Here is a 16,279-nt window from a genome sequence, read left to right on the forward strand (position 1 = left end):
ATAACTATCCAGCAGCTTTCACACCAAGAGTGCTGCGTTTTGGGCCACCTCTATGACGACCAGAATGTTCAAGAGAAGCTCACATATCCCCTTAAACCTACCATATTCAAAGGAGACACCACTTCCCCTATTTTGATGGATTTCTTCATTATTGCCCAACGGCTAGTTTGCAATTATTGCATGATTTCTTTCTTACTTCTACCATTTTAGAACGTTAGTCTACTCTTGTAAGAGCCCTATATAAAGCTCATTTCGTCCTTTGTAATAATGACCTTTCAATCATCTAAGAAATATACAAGTTTGTTTTGTTTTATTCAAAGAGTGTCTTTGTTTAAGTAAGTTTGTCTTTAAATTTCATTTGAGAGATTCATTTGATTCTTGAGATTAAAGAGTTAGATTTGTTTGTGTGATTCAAACAAGTCTAGTTCTCCACCGATTGAGAGAGTCAATCAAGCCCACGGATTGAGAGAGTCAATCAAAGCAACATCACCACCTTTACCGTCGTATCCATCTTCCGCCAACGCTTATTGATCAGTTCTTGATCACCGTTTGTTTATAAGATTGCGGAGTGATTCCAGATCCTATATCATACATGATGACTTTGTTTGTCATCTTCTTCTTTATCAAGAACATCATTTAGATTCTCACCTTCATCCACATGATGACTTTGATTGTCATCTTCTTCGTCATCACCTTCCTGAGGAAGGTTCTCTTCATCATAATCTTCCTGAGGAAGGTTCTCTTCATCATAACCTTCTTGAGGAAGGTTCTCTTCATCACCCTACAAGCAAAAACCGTTTTAGGAACCTTTATTAGCTTAAGAATACTTTCCTATAAAATTAAATAACAGGAATAAGTTGTATAATAAATCTTACACCCACAGCTGAATCGAGCTTTTGGGTAATCTCCTTAGTTTGAGTCATTTCCTCATTTGTTAAATTGAGCTTTTCGGTTAACTCCTCCGTTTGGGTTAACTCTTCCGTTTGGTTTTCCCTTGGAGTAAAGAACTGGAGATGAATTATTTCATTTGTCAATATAATGTGTTAGAATATTTTTAAAAAATTCTAAGAATCATTTCATTTACCTCAGCAGTTAAAATTTCTGGATTCGGTTCACCTTCATTCTCTCTATCCAAGAACCGTATTTGTTCTTTTCCAAAAAATTATTTTTTCCTTGATTTGTCCATCAAAACACTGATTCCATTTTCAAGAATTGCTCGCACTCTTCCTTTGCTCCATTTGTTTTCATACCTAACTTCAACTTCTTGCATCAATTGTAGCTGAAAAAAAATTAGAAGCTTTTGGTACATTGATTAAGAATACTTTTCCTATCACTTAAAATACAATTACCAAACCAATTCTTACCTCCTTAGGAATATGAGTCTCACAAGTCAGAGCCACATGCATTGTTTTTTGTTCAGTGGTAGACTTGTTAGATGGTCAGATCCCATCACCACACTGCAAATATAATTCGTTTTTAGGAAGCTTTAGTGCATAATTAATAATACTTTCCCTAACATTCAAAATACAAATAAGAAACAAATTCTTACCTGTTTAGGAATCTGAGTCTCACATTTTGAACCACATGCACTGTATTTTGTTCAGTGGGAGAACTGTTAGTCGGACGGATTCCATCACCACTCTGCAAATACAAATCGTTTTTAGGAAGCATTAGTACATAATTAAGACTACTTTCCCTAAAATTTAATTTACAAGTAAAAAACACATTCGTTACCTCTAAAGGAATCTGAGAGTCAGAAACCTGAGTCGCATGCTCTGTATTTTGTCCAGCGCATGGAGAACTGGGGAATGGAGGGTTTGTAATTAGAAAACTGGGAAATGGAGGCATTCCACTTTCTTGATGTAGCTCCTACAACACAAAATGATAACGGTTAGCAGTTACATGCATGAAAAAAATTATTAAAGAGGAAGCTGGAAGTAGATTAAATAAGATATATTTTTACCTGATCGTCTGTATTAATAAGTTTATATCTTCCCAGACTCTCCTCTATTTTTGATAACCGGCAATTGATATCTTTGAATCCATCTGTAACAATCATATAAAGTTTGTCTAGTTTCTCCATTATTGACTCTCCAGAAGAGGATGGCTTTAGTGTCTCCTTGTTACAGAACTGGTAAGATTTGATAGCAATATCTTCCATCACTGAACCAACATCCAATGCTTTTTTTTCCCAGTCTTCAATTGTCAATTTGTATCCCTTGTGCAGTACTTCTGTTAAGATACTCAAATCTTGATCAGGAGTGTCTTCCAAGAAGACTGTATCTTCTGCATCATCAGGTATCGATGGTAATATGTGAATAAGCTTGAGCTGCACACAAACAATTTCTGTTTAGTGAGACAGTCCTAAATTACTATTAGTCGTTCTTGAAATTAAAGAGAATATAAATTACATGGTTTGATGCTTCAATGTTCTCCACTTGAGCAATCGATGGATTAACTATATGTGTGTATTTTTCACACATGTATGTTGTTGGTCGCTCAATTACACTCAATGTGCTGAACGAAGACTTTAACATAGGAACAAACTCAAGGATCCACAAGTGCAATACCAACGGATATCCATGTAAGTCATATTTAGGCTTCGTCATATTTAATTGGACATTCTTCTTTACTGATTTAATCAGAAGATTATATGCATATTTCCCCCATGAATAATTAGCCAAGAGATCCAGATGCTGAGCCCTCTGAAGGTTTTTTTGCGGGAAGCCTGTTACCTTTGTACCTCTGAAGGAAGATGCATTTTATATGGATCAGCATCGCAAGAGAGAACCTTTCATCTGCTGCCTCTGGATCAGTTTCTTGTAGAATATCCAAAAGATCTTCATATGTGTGAGCATCTTCAGTGTTAGCCCAGTTATAACGATTCTGCCGTTGATCTTCATCACCTCTCCATTCAGTGCATTTCAATCCAGTGACCATATGGAATTCTCTTATTGAGAATCTCATAGGTTGTCCTCCAAAATGCAGCCATAGTTCATTTTTCTTTGATACCTTTAAACTTCTGCTCAGAAAACAGTGCACTATCTTCCCCGACATCATCAATCCTGCGTTGATAACCTTCAAAATTGGTCCTAGGAAGGAATTCTTGATCCTCTCATACTCTGCAACCGAGAGGATGCTTTTCCCTTTTGTGATGCCATCGTTGATTGGAAACTGGTTTATCTTCACTTATGATTGCGGTTTCTCTCAAATGTTGAAACAAAGTTCAAGAAGTTTGATATCTGTAGGGAAAGAATCATCCATATCCTGAAACATATAAAAGAAAGAGAAGAAACGCATATCGTGTCAGGAAAGTGATCCTAAATTATATAGATGCTTTTATGAATTTTAACAAATTAGCATCAGACTCTAGGATCGCCATTGTACTCAACAAAACTATCATCCCCTTTGTTACATCATTCCGCTCTTGGCCATGACTATCATCCCATTGTACTCAACAAAACTATCATTCACTCAACAAAACTATCATCCACATTGTAACCGACAATTTAGAATACTTTTTTAACTAGAAAATCATAACAATCTACTGAATTTTTCACCCAAATTGTTTAGATTTTTGTTTGACACACAATTGTTTCAAATATCACACACAATCATTTCAAATTTCACCCTATTATTTTACACGAAATCAAACACATAATCACACAGTTTCTACAATAGAAGGAGAATAGTAGAAATTTACTTAATTTTCGGAAGAACCCACAAGAATTTTCTTAATTTTGCATTCAATTGATTTAGGTTTTAAAAAAAAATCAAAATTAGGCACATATAAACACAGCGATAAAGAACCGCAAATCGAAATATGTTGAGAGAATGGTGATTACCTTTAATTTCTAACCGTGGCGAGACGAAGCGTTTATAGTTGCTTGTATTATCTGTTGGCGAAATTGAGAAGATGGTGTATAAGGCGACGCGATTCAAATGATTGAGAGCACGAAACGGCGGGACGAAGTGAGACAACATTATAGCAGCGACGACATACACAGGTAAAACGGTGATCATATGCTAACCACCGCTGTATCAGATATCTTGGCGACGGAAGAAGATGCGATTTCGAAAAAGTGAAGGTGAAAGTGATCTCTTGGGCTTTGAGAATATTTTGAGAGAAATAAAACTTGATGGACTCTAGTTTTTTTTGGCCCAAAACTCTTTCATTTTAATTTTGTGCTAATTTTTTTATTTTTAAGAGTTACTGCTAACTTTGGAACAAAAACCTAAATTTGTGTTATTTTTGTCAATTTTATTTTTGCAACTTTTAAAAGGATAGAAAAAAAAAACAGAAATATATAAAGAACTATAACAATTTTATTCTGCTCATCATTATCCTATCTACAAAAGAAATAAACAAATCTAATTTAATGATGCGTAAATATATATATACGCTTCTATCTTCAATTCCTCTCTATCAAGTTTCTTATTCGTTCCCATGGAGAAGCAGGAGACGCTGAAACCTTCCGCCCAACACTTGAACGAAGCTGCCTATAAGCTTCTTGCGAATCCCCACATCGAACCGACAGTGAGATTCATCGCCTCCCTCACAAAGCCAACAGGGAATCAACTGATCAGAACCAAGTTCTTCTGTTTCTGCGTTGACTCTTACCCGGCATGTCTCTCTCTCAAGATCATGCGAATCTATACCTCAAAAGAGCCACGTGTCCATGACGGATCAGAGAGAATGCAGTAAGGTGTCTGAAAGTGCAACAGAGCTCTGAAGGTAACAAGTAGCTGTGAAGTAGCTCAAAGGGCTGATATGCTGACGTAGCGTGACGTGCTGACATGGAGAAATATTATGGACACAATGACAAGATGCGTGAGAAGGAAGGAAGAAGAGATCAAGATATACTCGAAGATATTGCGAGTATATTTGATAAGAAAAGATAAGAGAAGATATTTTTTTAGAGATAAGGAATATTTCCTTTTACTTAGGATACACAAAGATCTAGGTTAGAGATCGTTTGTGGGGTTATAAAGTGACGAGGGCTAGCCGCAAAAAGAGTTAGCACTTGTGGGATAAAAGTTGTGAGTTTTGTAAACCTTCAAGCAAATACAAAAGGTTTTGAAGGTGAGTGTGTTAGAACTCTTTTAGATCTACACAGGGTGTTGTGGTAGATAGATAGGAGAGTTAGCTTTGTGTCAAGTCTTGTAAGAAAGAGAGTTTTTATAAGATTGATTAAAAGTGTTAGCTTCGCGCGTTCCAAGTGTGTTTATTGAGTGTTTTGAGTTCTCTATACCATAACAATTATTATCAGAGCAGACACCTGATAAAAAGTTCTGATATCTTTTTCAACAGGTGAGATCTTGCGACTATGGTATGGAGAAATCACTGGAGGTTGTTACACTACAAGGTCCATTGAAGCTGGATCCAGAATGCTTTGGTTACTGGAAAGTCTTAATCTAGCAGGTCATCTCGAGCATTGACAAGGAAGCTTGGTTTGTAATGGAGGACGGCTGGTCTCATCCAACTAAGAAGAATGAAGATGGTGAACTGGTGCAAAAACATCGAAAGAAGTGGACTGCTGAAGAAAAGGCTGAGGCCAAGCACAATTCGCAGGCCTTGTCAGTCATCTTCAAATCTCTGCCAAGAGATATCTTCAACCAAGTTCAAGGTTGTGTGTCAGCTAAAGAGGCCTGGGACATTCTCGTAGTCACGTTTGAAGGCACTACTCGAATTAGGCGCACGAGGCTGGACATTCTTGCATCTGACTTTGAGAACCTGCAAATGACTGAAACCGAATCTGTGGCGGATTATAGTAGCCGGTTGAGTGGTATTGCTTAAGAATCTGTTGAGCTGGTCAAGAAATTTCTCAGACGTATACCTGATAAGTTTCAACCGCACAGATCTGCTATTTATGTGATTTTGAATTGAGACGAGCTCAAGTACAATCAAGTTGTTGGGATGATGCAGGCGTTTGAGATGCAATTAAAGAAGAAAGAGAAAATGAATGCTAAGTCATTTGCTCTTAAAGCTGTAGAGGAACAGAAGCTTGTTGAATCTCAGGAGCTTGAAGACGAAGAGAAGGTTGGTCTGTTAGTTAAGAAGTACTTTTGCAAGATGGAAAGAGGTCAGTGAAAGGGGACTATGTCACTCACGGGTGCCGATACTGATAAAGGATTCAGGAAGAGTGAAAAGTCAGAACGATAGTGTGCTGAATGTGAAGGATATGGGCATTACAAGGCTGAGTGTCCAAACAACAAACGTAAGCACTCTCTACAATGCTATGAATGTAAGGGTTTTGGTCATACCAAGATTGATTGTCCATCACAAGGTACTCTCTACAATGCTATGGATGTAAGGGTTTTGGTCATACCAAGATTGATTGTCCATCAGAAGGTAGTAAGCTAAAGTCATACGTCACATGGAGTGAGAGTGATTCATATGGGGAAGATGACAAAGGAGAAATCCTGAACAACTTTATCGCTCTATTGGGAGTTATTGAAGAAGATGAAGGAGATGAAGCACTGCAATTGAATGAGGATTTTGGGAAGAAGATTGAGTCTGACTCAGATGAAGAGGCGGCTGACCTGTCAATGGAAGATCAGATCGCACTTCTTATTCAGACTATTGTGCAAAAGACTCAAGATAACAGTGAGCTGTCTGCAGAGAGAGATACGCTTCAGTTAAACATTGCAATGATATCTAAGGAACATATAGTGAAGAAAAATCCAAGTCATTGCGCGTCGAGAAGCAATTGGAGGAACATTGCAATGATCATCTCTTCAGAATGTGAAGTAAAGGAACCAAGGATTTGGACATCTTACTTAGCAATGGACAATCAAGCACTGCAAAGTGGGGTCTGGGATATCAAGGAACCAACTCCGCTAAGGCCACAAAATTTGTTAAAGGTCAGACCTCTGAGTCGAAACTCCAAGATCAACCTGGTCAACGCAGTCAGTTTCCTAAGACGAATTATCATCACAGACGGATAAATCTGCAGCATGAGATGCTTGAAAGACAGCCGTATGGGGCACATCGCTATCAACAGTCTGTACAGAGACCTGTTGGTCTCAACAGGAGAAGAGGATGCTGGTATTGTGGTCACTTAAATCACTATAAGGCCCATTTCTACAAGTTTCAGAATCGTGTGACGAATCTAGTGTAGAATGGTAGTTTCTATCCAGCTGCCAGAAGAATTAATTAAGGGTATGTCAGAAGAGATGATCTCTACTGTCATGTTGCCTACACAGCGGGCAAAACTGAGGTTGATCAGGCTAAATGGTATTTTGATAGTGGATGTTCCAGACACATGACAGGTGCTCTTGACAATTTGGCTCACATTCGAAGATGGAGGAAAAGGCACAATTCAAGGAAAGGGTGCAACTAGTGGTGACACTCAACCACAACTGAAGGACGTGTTCTTGGTGGATGTTCTGAGGGCAAATCAGATTAGTGTCAGCCAGTTGTGTGACGAAGGATTGTATGTCACTTTCACCAAAAAGGATTGCAAAGCCGTTGATCAACAAGGGTCTGTCAAACTCACAGGACGACGGTCTGGGAATAACTTCTATATGTGGAAATCTGAAACGCAACGTCTGAATGCTACTGCGAAGTTAGACACAAAGTTGTGGCATTAGAAACTTGGTCATTTGAATGTTCGCACCATGATGAAATTGGCAAACCAAGAAGTTGTTCGAGGACTGCCTAAGTTGAAGGCTGATCCACACTTCGTATGCGGTCCATGCAACAAGGGTAAGCAGATCAAAGCATCGCATGGGTCCCTTACAGACATTCGCTCAAGTCATGCACTACAGCTAGTTCACATGGATCTGATGGGGCCTATACAAGTTCAGAATATATCTGGTCGTCGATTCATCTTTGTAATGGTGGATGACTACACTCGCTACACCTGGGTAAGGTTTCTTCGTGATAAATCTGATACTCTTGAGTGTTTCCGTATTCTTGCGTTGCAGATTCAAAGTGAGAAATGCTCAATCGAAACCATTCAAAGCGATCATGGTGGTGAATTTCAGAACGATAAGTTTGAGCAATTCTATGGACATCAAGGTATCACTCATCAATACTCTGCTCCAAGAACGTCGGAACAGAATGGTGTTGTTGAACGTAAGAACAGAACACTGCAAGAGATGGCACGGGCGATGTTGCATGGTAATCAGGTTCCTCATCGATTCTGGGATGAAGCTGTGAACACAGCTTGTTATATCATCAATCGTGTATATGTGCGTCCATGAACCAGTAAGACTCTGTATGAGCTTTGGAAAGTGAAGTCTCCAACTGTGCATTATTTCCATGTGTTTGGATGTCTCTGCTATATTCTAACTGATAAGGATCAGTTGGGCAAATTTGACTTCAAGAGTGATGAGGGATCTTTCGAGGATACTCCGGTCATAGCACTGCTTTTCGGGTGTACAACAAAAGTCTGCGATCTGTCCAAGAGACTGTCAATGTGGTGTTTGACGACACTTTATTCCTACGGAGTGAAGTAGTTCCTCTTGTCTCAGACATGGACCTGGTGACTAATGCTGAGAAGTCTGTGCTAGAAGCTGTCAGTCCTGTTGTTTATGACAGGCCCGTTTCACCACCTGGTTCAGATCCTGTGACTTCTCAGGTTCATAAGAATCAATCCTCTACTGACGTTATAGGTGCGATTCAGGGGGTAGAGTCACTAGAGGGAAGCAGATTGACTTTGCTCAGCTGGTTGGGAAGAAACAAAAGGTTGTCGTTCCGGAATCTGTCTCTCAGGATTCTGATGTAGTGCAATTTGCATGTTTTGTTTCTTCTATTGAGCCCAAGAATCACAAGGAGGCGCTCCGCAACGAGTTCTGAGTTGCTGCTATGCAAGATGAGTTGGACCTATTTGAGCGAAGTGATGTTTGGGAGCTCACTCAGCGTCCTGCTGATGTGAACGTCGTAGGAACAAAGTGGATATTCAAGAATAAGAGTGATGCGAGTGGTTGCATTGTAAGGAACAAGGAAAGGTTGGTAGCTCAAGGGTATTCTCAAATAGAGGGAATTGATTTTGATGAAGTTTACTTTGCATCAGATGGATGTTAAGAGTGCCTTTCTAAATGGAATACTGCAAGAGGAGGTTTATGTTGAGCAACCAAAGGGTTTTGAGAACTCGCAGCATCCTGAACATGTTTATCGACTGAAGAAAGCCCTGTATGGTCTAAAGCAGGCACCACGAGCATGGTATGAGAGACTGACTACATTTCAGATGGATCAAGGATATAGTCAAGGAAGTGTTGACAAAACATTGTTTGTTCTTAACAACAACAATGATCTGATGTTCGTACATATTTATGTAGATGACATTGTCTTTGGTTCCACTTGTCAGCCTCTCGTAAAACAGTTTGTGGAAAGCATGTCTCAGGAGTTTGAGATGAGTATGGTGGGAGAGCTAAGATACTTTTTGGGATTGCAAGTTGAACAATCAGCTGATGGGATTTTTGTATCTCAAAGTACTTATGCTAAGGAACTTGTACAACGTTTTGGCTTGGATAAGAGTAAAGAAGCAAAGATTCCAATGGGCGCAAACGACAAACTCTCCAAGGATGAAGAAGGGCAGTATGTAGATGAGAGACTTTACACAGGAATGATTCGGAGTCTATTATATTTGACTGCTAGTCGGTCTGACATATGTCTGTCAGTAGGAATCTGTGCACGCTATTAAGCAAAGCCCAAGATGTCGCATTTGCTTGCTGTTAAGAAGATCATCAAGTACATCAAAGGGAAATTGGACTTTGGTATCTACTATACCAATGATACTAACACCTGTCTGAGTGGATATTGTGATGCTGATTGGGCAGGTTCTGTGGATGATCGTCGCAGCACAAGTGGAGGTTGCTTTTTCATGGGCAACAATCTGATATTATGGCACAGCAAGAAACAAAATATTGTCTCTCTTTCAACTGTGGAAGCTGAGTACATTGCGCTAGGAAGCTGTTGCACACAACTCGTTTGGATGCGACAAATGGCCTCAGATTATGGTATGAATTCTGATACTCTTTTAATTCATTGTGATAATTTGAGTGCAATAAATATTTCAAAGAATCTTGTTCAGCATTCACGAACCAAACATATAGATATTAGACACCACTTTGTTCGTGAACTAGTTGAGCCGAAACTGATCGAGATTGACCATGTGAGCATGATTTACAGTTAGCTGATTTGTTTACCAAGCCTCTGGACTTTAACAGATTTGTAAATTGGAGGAAGTCCATTGGTGTTTGTGAGTTCTAACTTGTTTTACCTAAGATGTGTTGAGCAGAGACAGGAACATGAGCTAGGACAGATCATGGAAATCCTAAAATATATAGAAGATCAGCACTCTGTAAGCAACTGTGGGAAATAGCTGCCTGTCATGTCGGTCTATCCATTATGTCAAATGTTTTCATGATTAAGGAGGTCAAAGAGGTGTGAAGAGACACACACATTCATTCTCAAGAGGAAAACACTGACTTGGTGATGAAGTTCTTATGATGTCACTGTTATACATGTCGGTGAAACAACTAACAGAAGGCTGTGACACATATATAACAAAATATATATATATATATATATATATATGTGCTATTCAAAGAGAGAATCTCCAGCTGCCTTAACATGTTGGGTTGGATTGCAGACTAAAGGCGTGGCATTGTGAAAGACTACCCACCTGCATCAAGTCTCTCATTTTCAACAATTCAAGAGGTTATGATAGCTCATGGCAAATGTTCTGAACAAGTGGTTGACAAGGCAAAGGTATGGTTAGTAATGTGTTCTCTGTTTCATTTTTTAAACCTTTTTTTTTTTAAATAAAAATAAAAATAAAAATAATATTAATAAAAAAATAAAAATTTTTATTTTGCTCACATGTGTTATTTCTCTATCTGGGTGCCTTCATGTTCGTTGTTCGTGGATGTGTGTATCTGATGATTTGAGTCATGAACAGATACAGTTTCCCTTACCGGAGTGGAGAATCTGATTTATTAGGATCCTGTGATTAATGCACTTGAGATTAAAAAGGGAAAAGTATTTGATGTACCATAACAGATTCATTGAGTGTTTTCAGGGTAGAGTTATTTGATGGGCCGAGGCTTAACAGCCCAAATAAGTTTCAAGAGGGAGTATAAAAGGAGCGGCTAGGGTTTTGAGTTTTTCTTATCCTTGCGATTTCAGATCTTTGTCGTTTAAGCTTCTAATTTCTTTCTTCCTCTGATTTTTCTCTCTAACTCTTGATCACCATGAAATCTGTGTTTAGCGGTTTTCACTATGATTCTAGCTCAGATGAGGAGTTTCACACCCCTCCGTCAGCCCTACCTCCGCCATCTCCTTATGTTTTGATTGATCCTACAACGGCGATGGTCATCTACGAACCCCGAGACGAATCAACTACAGCCGGTGCCAGAGAATCCTTCTCCCAGACCGGTGTCTGTTGAAGCGGATCACGACACATGCGACTCTTCGTCTTCTCTACCAAGAAGGACAAGATCTCGCTTTCCGGTGATTGATCTTACCAGTGATGTGCCTGCGCTAATAAATCAGGGAATCTCATCCCGTCTGCGTAAACGACAATCAGCTGCTGATGCAGACAGCCGCGATACGAAGCGTCCGTCTCTTAGCAGGGACAAGGGTGTGTCCACCTCTCGCAGTGATCCTTCGAAGGAGTTTGATTCTAAATGGTTCATATCCGCTGATGCTGCTCGAAGGTATGGTTTCTTGTCCTCTAGAACCATTGCTGTTGAGGTGTGGTACTCTCTGGGAGTAGATGATCCGGCTAGGGAGATGCTTGATCAAGCTGGGTTGTTGAAAACAGTCCCTCAAATCGGATCTTATGATTCCGATGTAGTCTATGAATTCTGGGCAAATCTTCCAGCAGTGTAGGTTGAAGGGAACTCGGTTAATATGTTAGTCCGAGACTTTGTGTATGAGTTTTCCCCAAGTCGCATTAATGCCCTGTTCAGACTCCATACCGTTGATGTGCGTGAACAGAGACTGCAGACAGCTGCAAGTCTGGAGGAGGATCTTGCTCTTTTTTTATCTGGTGGTAAAGTGAAGACTTGCAAGCAGCTGGTGTCGACGACAATCAAGGACCCGGTAATCAAGGATTTGAATAAGATGTGCTGCAGCAACTGGTCTCCCACGGTGAAGACATGGTACATCTCAGCAAACAGAGCCATGGTGATCTACATGATCATGCATTGCATTACGTTTGATTTTCGGAGAATGATCTATGATCAGATCATCCAGTTGGGTCTTAAAGCTCAGTCCGGATTTCGTCTACCGTTTCCCAATCTCATTTATTAGCTCCTGGAAGCTTAGCGCCCTGTTCCGAGTCTTCGGCAACAAGACACGAAGAAGGCAAAGGGCAAGAAAACTGTGCCACGGCCTGCGGAGGCGGTTCGTCACAGTGGTGAGTCGACAGAGCGCAAAGCCATTCGGTTGGCTATTCAGATTCTGCAAGATGCCTTGGACGCTTGTAAGTAATCACTTCTCTGTGTGCATTTCTAAGTTTTCCTGATATTTTTGACTAAACTATGCCAACCAAGCAGGGGGAGATGAGTCTGATTCAGATGCTTGAGGGGGAGTATGAGCTGTGGGGGAGCTGTTTTTTGTTTTTGGCTGTTTAACTCCTTATTGTTCTTTTTCAGACTTGTATTATTTTTTTTTATTATTGGTTTTGAGACTTGTTCTGGTTTGTCTGACATTTTGACTGGTCATAATGCTTATTCGTTGATCGGTTAACCTGCTGTTGCTTTTGAGAATTGTGATGCAGTGTTGGTACAGTTGTGTTTGCTTTTGGGTTGTTTCTGCTTGTGTATGTGTCAGCAGGTTAAATACGATGGATGCTTGTTTGCCAAGTTCAGTCAAAAAAGGGGAGATTGAAAGTGCAACATAGCTCTGAAGGTAACAAGTAGCTGTGAAGTAGCTCAGAGGGCTGATATGCTGATGTGGTGTGATGTGCTGACGTGGAAAAATATTGTGGATACAATGACAAGATGTGTGAGAAGGAAGGAAGAAGAGATCAAGATATACTCGAAGATATTGAGAGTATATTTGATAGGAAAAGATAAGGGAAGATATTTTCTTAGAGATAAGGAATATTTCCTTTTAGTTAGGATACAGAAAGATCTAGGTTAGAGATCATTTGTGGGGTTATAAAGTGACAAGGGCTAGCCGCAAAAAGAGTTAGCACTCATGGGATAAAAGTTGTGAGTTTTGTAAATCTTCAAGCAAATACAAAAGGCTTTGAAGGTGAGTGTGTTAGAACTCTTTTAGATCTACACAGGGTGTTGTGTTAGATAGATAGGAGAGTTAGCTTTGTGTCAAGTTTTGTTAGAAAGAGAGTTTTTATAAGATTGATTAAAAGCGTTAGCTTGTGATGTTCATATATTTTACCCTGTTTTCCCTTAATATATTCACATCTTTTGCATCTTTTGCTATCCATTTTGACCATTATTGCATAGCTTTAGGACTGTTCTTGCATTAGAGTTTAGTTGCATTGCATTTGCATCTTTTCATGCATAAACAGGTGATTTTGGAGCTTAAGGAGCATGGAAGCAATGCTGAGGAGAAGTGAAGCAATCATGAGGAGAAAGCAAGAGAGTTAAGGCTGAAGAACCAAGGTCCGGAGTCCCACTCGACCGCCCACTCGACCAGACACTCGACCGTGTGCTGAGAGTGACTCGACCGAGTGGAAGGAGCACAAGAAAACCCAACTCGAACGGTCACTCGACCGAGCACCGGGTCGAGTCGGCCGAGCCGCCTGGCTATTTTTTCTTTTAGCGTTTTTAGGGCTTCCCCTTCTTTTTCCTATTTAAGGACCTTGTATCCTGCAGCCAAAGAGTCCAGCTTTTTAGATAGTCAAAAACCTAGTTTTTACCCTTTTGGGAATTATTCCTTTTTCACTTTTATTTTTAGATCGTGTACCTCCTTGAAGGAGAAAAACATAAGATTCTTTGATTTTGTTGGTTCCATAACTTTCAAGATATTAAGAATTCGTGTTTGATTCCTTCTTCAATATTGTAGATCTTTGCTTTATCTTTCTATTGATGCAAGTTTCGGTATTTTCTAGGTTTATTACTTTGTTGTTCATCATGTGTTCTTGTGAGAAGTTGCTTAGGATCTTGAGGATGGGTTAGGCTGGGTTGTGTTTGAGGTTTGTTTGATTTGGTCAAGCTTGATTGTTGTAGATCTCTTCTAGGCTAGATGTTCTTAATGCTGGTCCTATAACTGAGAGGGTAGGATCTGATTTCAAGCATCTTAGCATCACACCAATGTTTAAGAAGCATAGATAAGGCTAGATCTAGAGTTTACCATTAGGCTTGCTAAGAGATTAGATGTATTGTTTGGTATTTGACATATTGTTTAATGCATGCTTGTGTAGATTCTTTACTTTGTGAGAACAAGTCTAGAGATGCATGAGTTTGATTGTTTCTTGCCATGAGAGTGGATTAAACATGTCTTAGAAATATATGTCTAGAGATTAGCTCAAGTTGTTTGAGATTTGTTGACCAAGTTAGATGACCTCAATCATAGTCCAGCCCATGAATCCCTCCTCAAGGCCTTCCTTGTTTATTGATTTCCTAGTTTAAATCCTGTTGTTTGATTTGCTTTTGTATTGCTCTGTTTTTCTTGCATTGCTCTGTTTTCCGGATTTGTCCAGCTCGACCCTGCACTCGATCTACACTCGATCGAGTGCTTGCTCGAGTTCATCCCCAGAACTTTCATTTATGCTTTGTAGTTGTCCTGTCTTATCTCTTGTCTCCTTCTAGTTGCATTTCTGTTGCATTTACTTAGTGTCCTGTTCATTACTTGCCTTGCATTAGTTCATTACCATAGTTTCTATTTCTGTTCTAGCTTCATAACTGTTATAATCATTTTGTTTCATTTACATTTAGCACCTAGTTCTAGTAGCTTTTACATTCTGCATTTTACATTTCATCATAGGATTATTAGTGACAAACATCCTTAATATTTGGCTTGACTTAGACATATATGCACATCCTGATTGCTTGCAAACACTCAGATTGGATTGACACCTCTTATACTACAACAGCATAAGGGGAATTGAAACACCTTGCTTTCACCATTGTTCATCATCATACCATTCATTCACATTCCATTTCACACACCAAGAAAGATATTAGTTTCAGCTTGGCGCGTTCCAAGTGTGTTTATTACGTGTTTTGAGTTCTCTATACCATAACAGTGTCTCCACGCTATTTTCATCTTAGAAGAAGCGTCTTTGAATTCAGAAGTGGTTCACGTACTCTCGCCTGAACTCATATCTTGCCTTGAAGAACAAGTCATCTCGGAAAGAAATTTCAAGATTCTTTCCATGCTTGTGAACAGTATTGCGTTCGAGATATTCACCATTCACGAAGAAACGTGGGTTGACTTGTGTGAGTTTATCTCCTGTAGAGCTGAGGCAGAGTTTGCGAAAGCTGTTTTCGTGTTCACGAGCTTGTCCATGCCTTCGGATAAAGAATTGTTTGTGATTCCACTCATGGATAATCTTTTACCAGCGATCTTGAAACGGTTAGGAAACGTCCACGAGGGTTCGGTTTCGAGCCAGTGGGGTTTAGCGTTCATGGGTGGGTTTTGTGCGGCAGTTCATTTGTTGGAGACGACAAGTGTTGCTTTGGTGGAGAATCTTGTTAATGAGATGTTGAAGTCTGTGAACAGAGGAATGGAATTAGGGTTTCTTGGGAAGGCTCTTCGGGATGTTGAAATCGCTGTGGTGCAACAGTTATGGTGGTATTGTACTACCAAGTTTAGATTCGTTTTAGGTTTTATTAGGAGGATTGATGCGATGATCAGTGAGGAGACAACGAAGGATGTGTTGCAAGGGATTAAGATGGTTGTGGAAAAGAAGATACGTGAAATTGGTTGAAGAGATTTATAAGGATGATCACAAAGATTGGCTTCATCAGCGTCATTGAATTTTATACTTTTCTTCTCTGAAACACAATTTTGATTTGTAGGTTTTTGATATGAGTAGTGTGTTATGTTTTGTGAAATAGTTTTTCAGGACTAACTTTTTTTGGCATAAATTTGGTATTTTGGTTTGTAATGATTTTTTTTTTTTCAACCGAACATTAAATTAGAAGGTAACTCCAAGGTCGGTTGCCCAAACTGGAGGGAAAGAGTTTACAAAGGTAGATGCAGAAATTAACAATCATGAAGAGCGGGCGAGACAATCAGCCCGTACATTGGACGTACGTGGGATCCTCAAAAGCAAGAAGGATGGAAATGATGAGCGAAGTAAGCTAAACTCATCCAACAGATTGGAAAAAGCGGGTCATTCATCAGGGAACT

At 39.6% G+C, this 16,279-nt stretch overlaps 1 protein-coding gene across 1 annotated transcript; it reads left to right on the forward strand.

The window, feature by feature from the left end:
- The first annotated feature begins 4,447 nt into the window (after positions 1-4,447).
- On the forward strand, positions 4,448-15,854 carry LOC147925613 (uncharacterized). The gene is made up of 4 exons (XM_087492695.1): positions 4,448-4,675; positions 7,141-7,162; positions 11,095-11,105; positions 15,171-15,854. The coding sequence occupies exons 1-4, from the start codon at positions 4,448-4,450 to the stop codon at positions 15,852-15,854; spliced, it is 945 nt and encodes a 314-aa protein (XP_087348821.1).
- Positions 15,855-16,279: the final 425 nt, after the last annotated feature.

This window comes from Camelina sativa, chromosome 16, assembly GCF_030686135.1.
Source record: "Camelina sativa cultivar CO46 ecotype springtype chromosome 16, ASM3068613v1".
Lineage (NCBI taxonomy): Eukaryota > Viridiplantae > Streptophyta > Magnoliopsida > Brassicales > Brassicaceae > Camelina > Camelina sativa.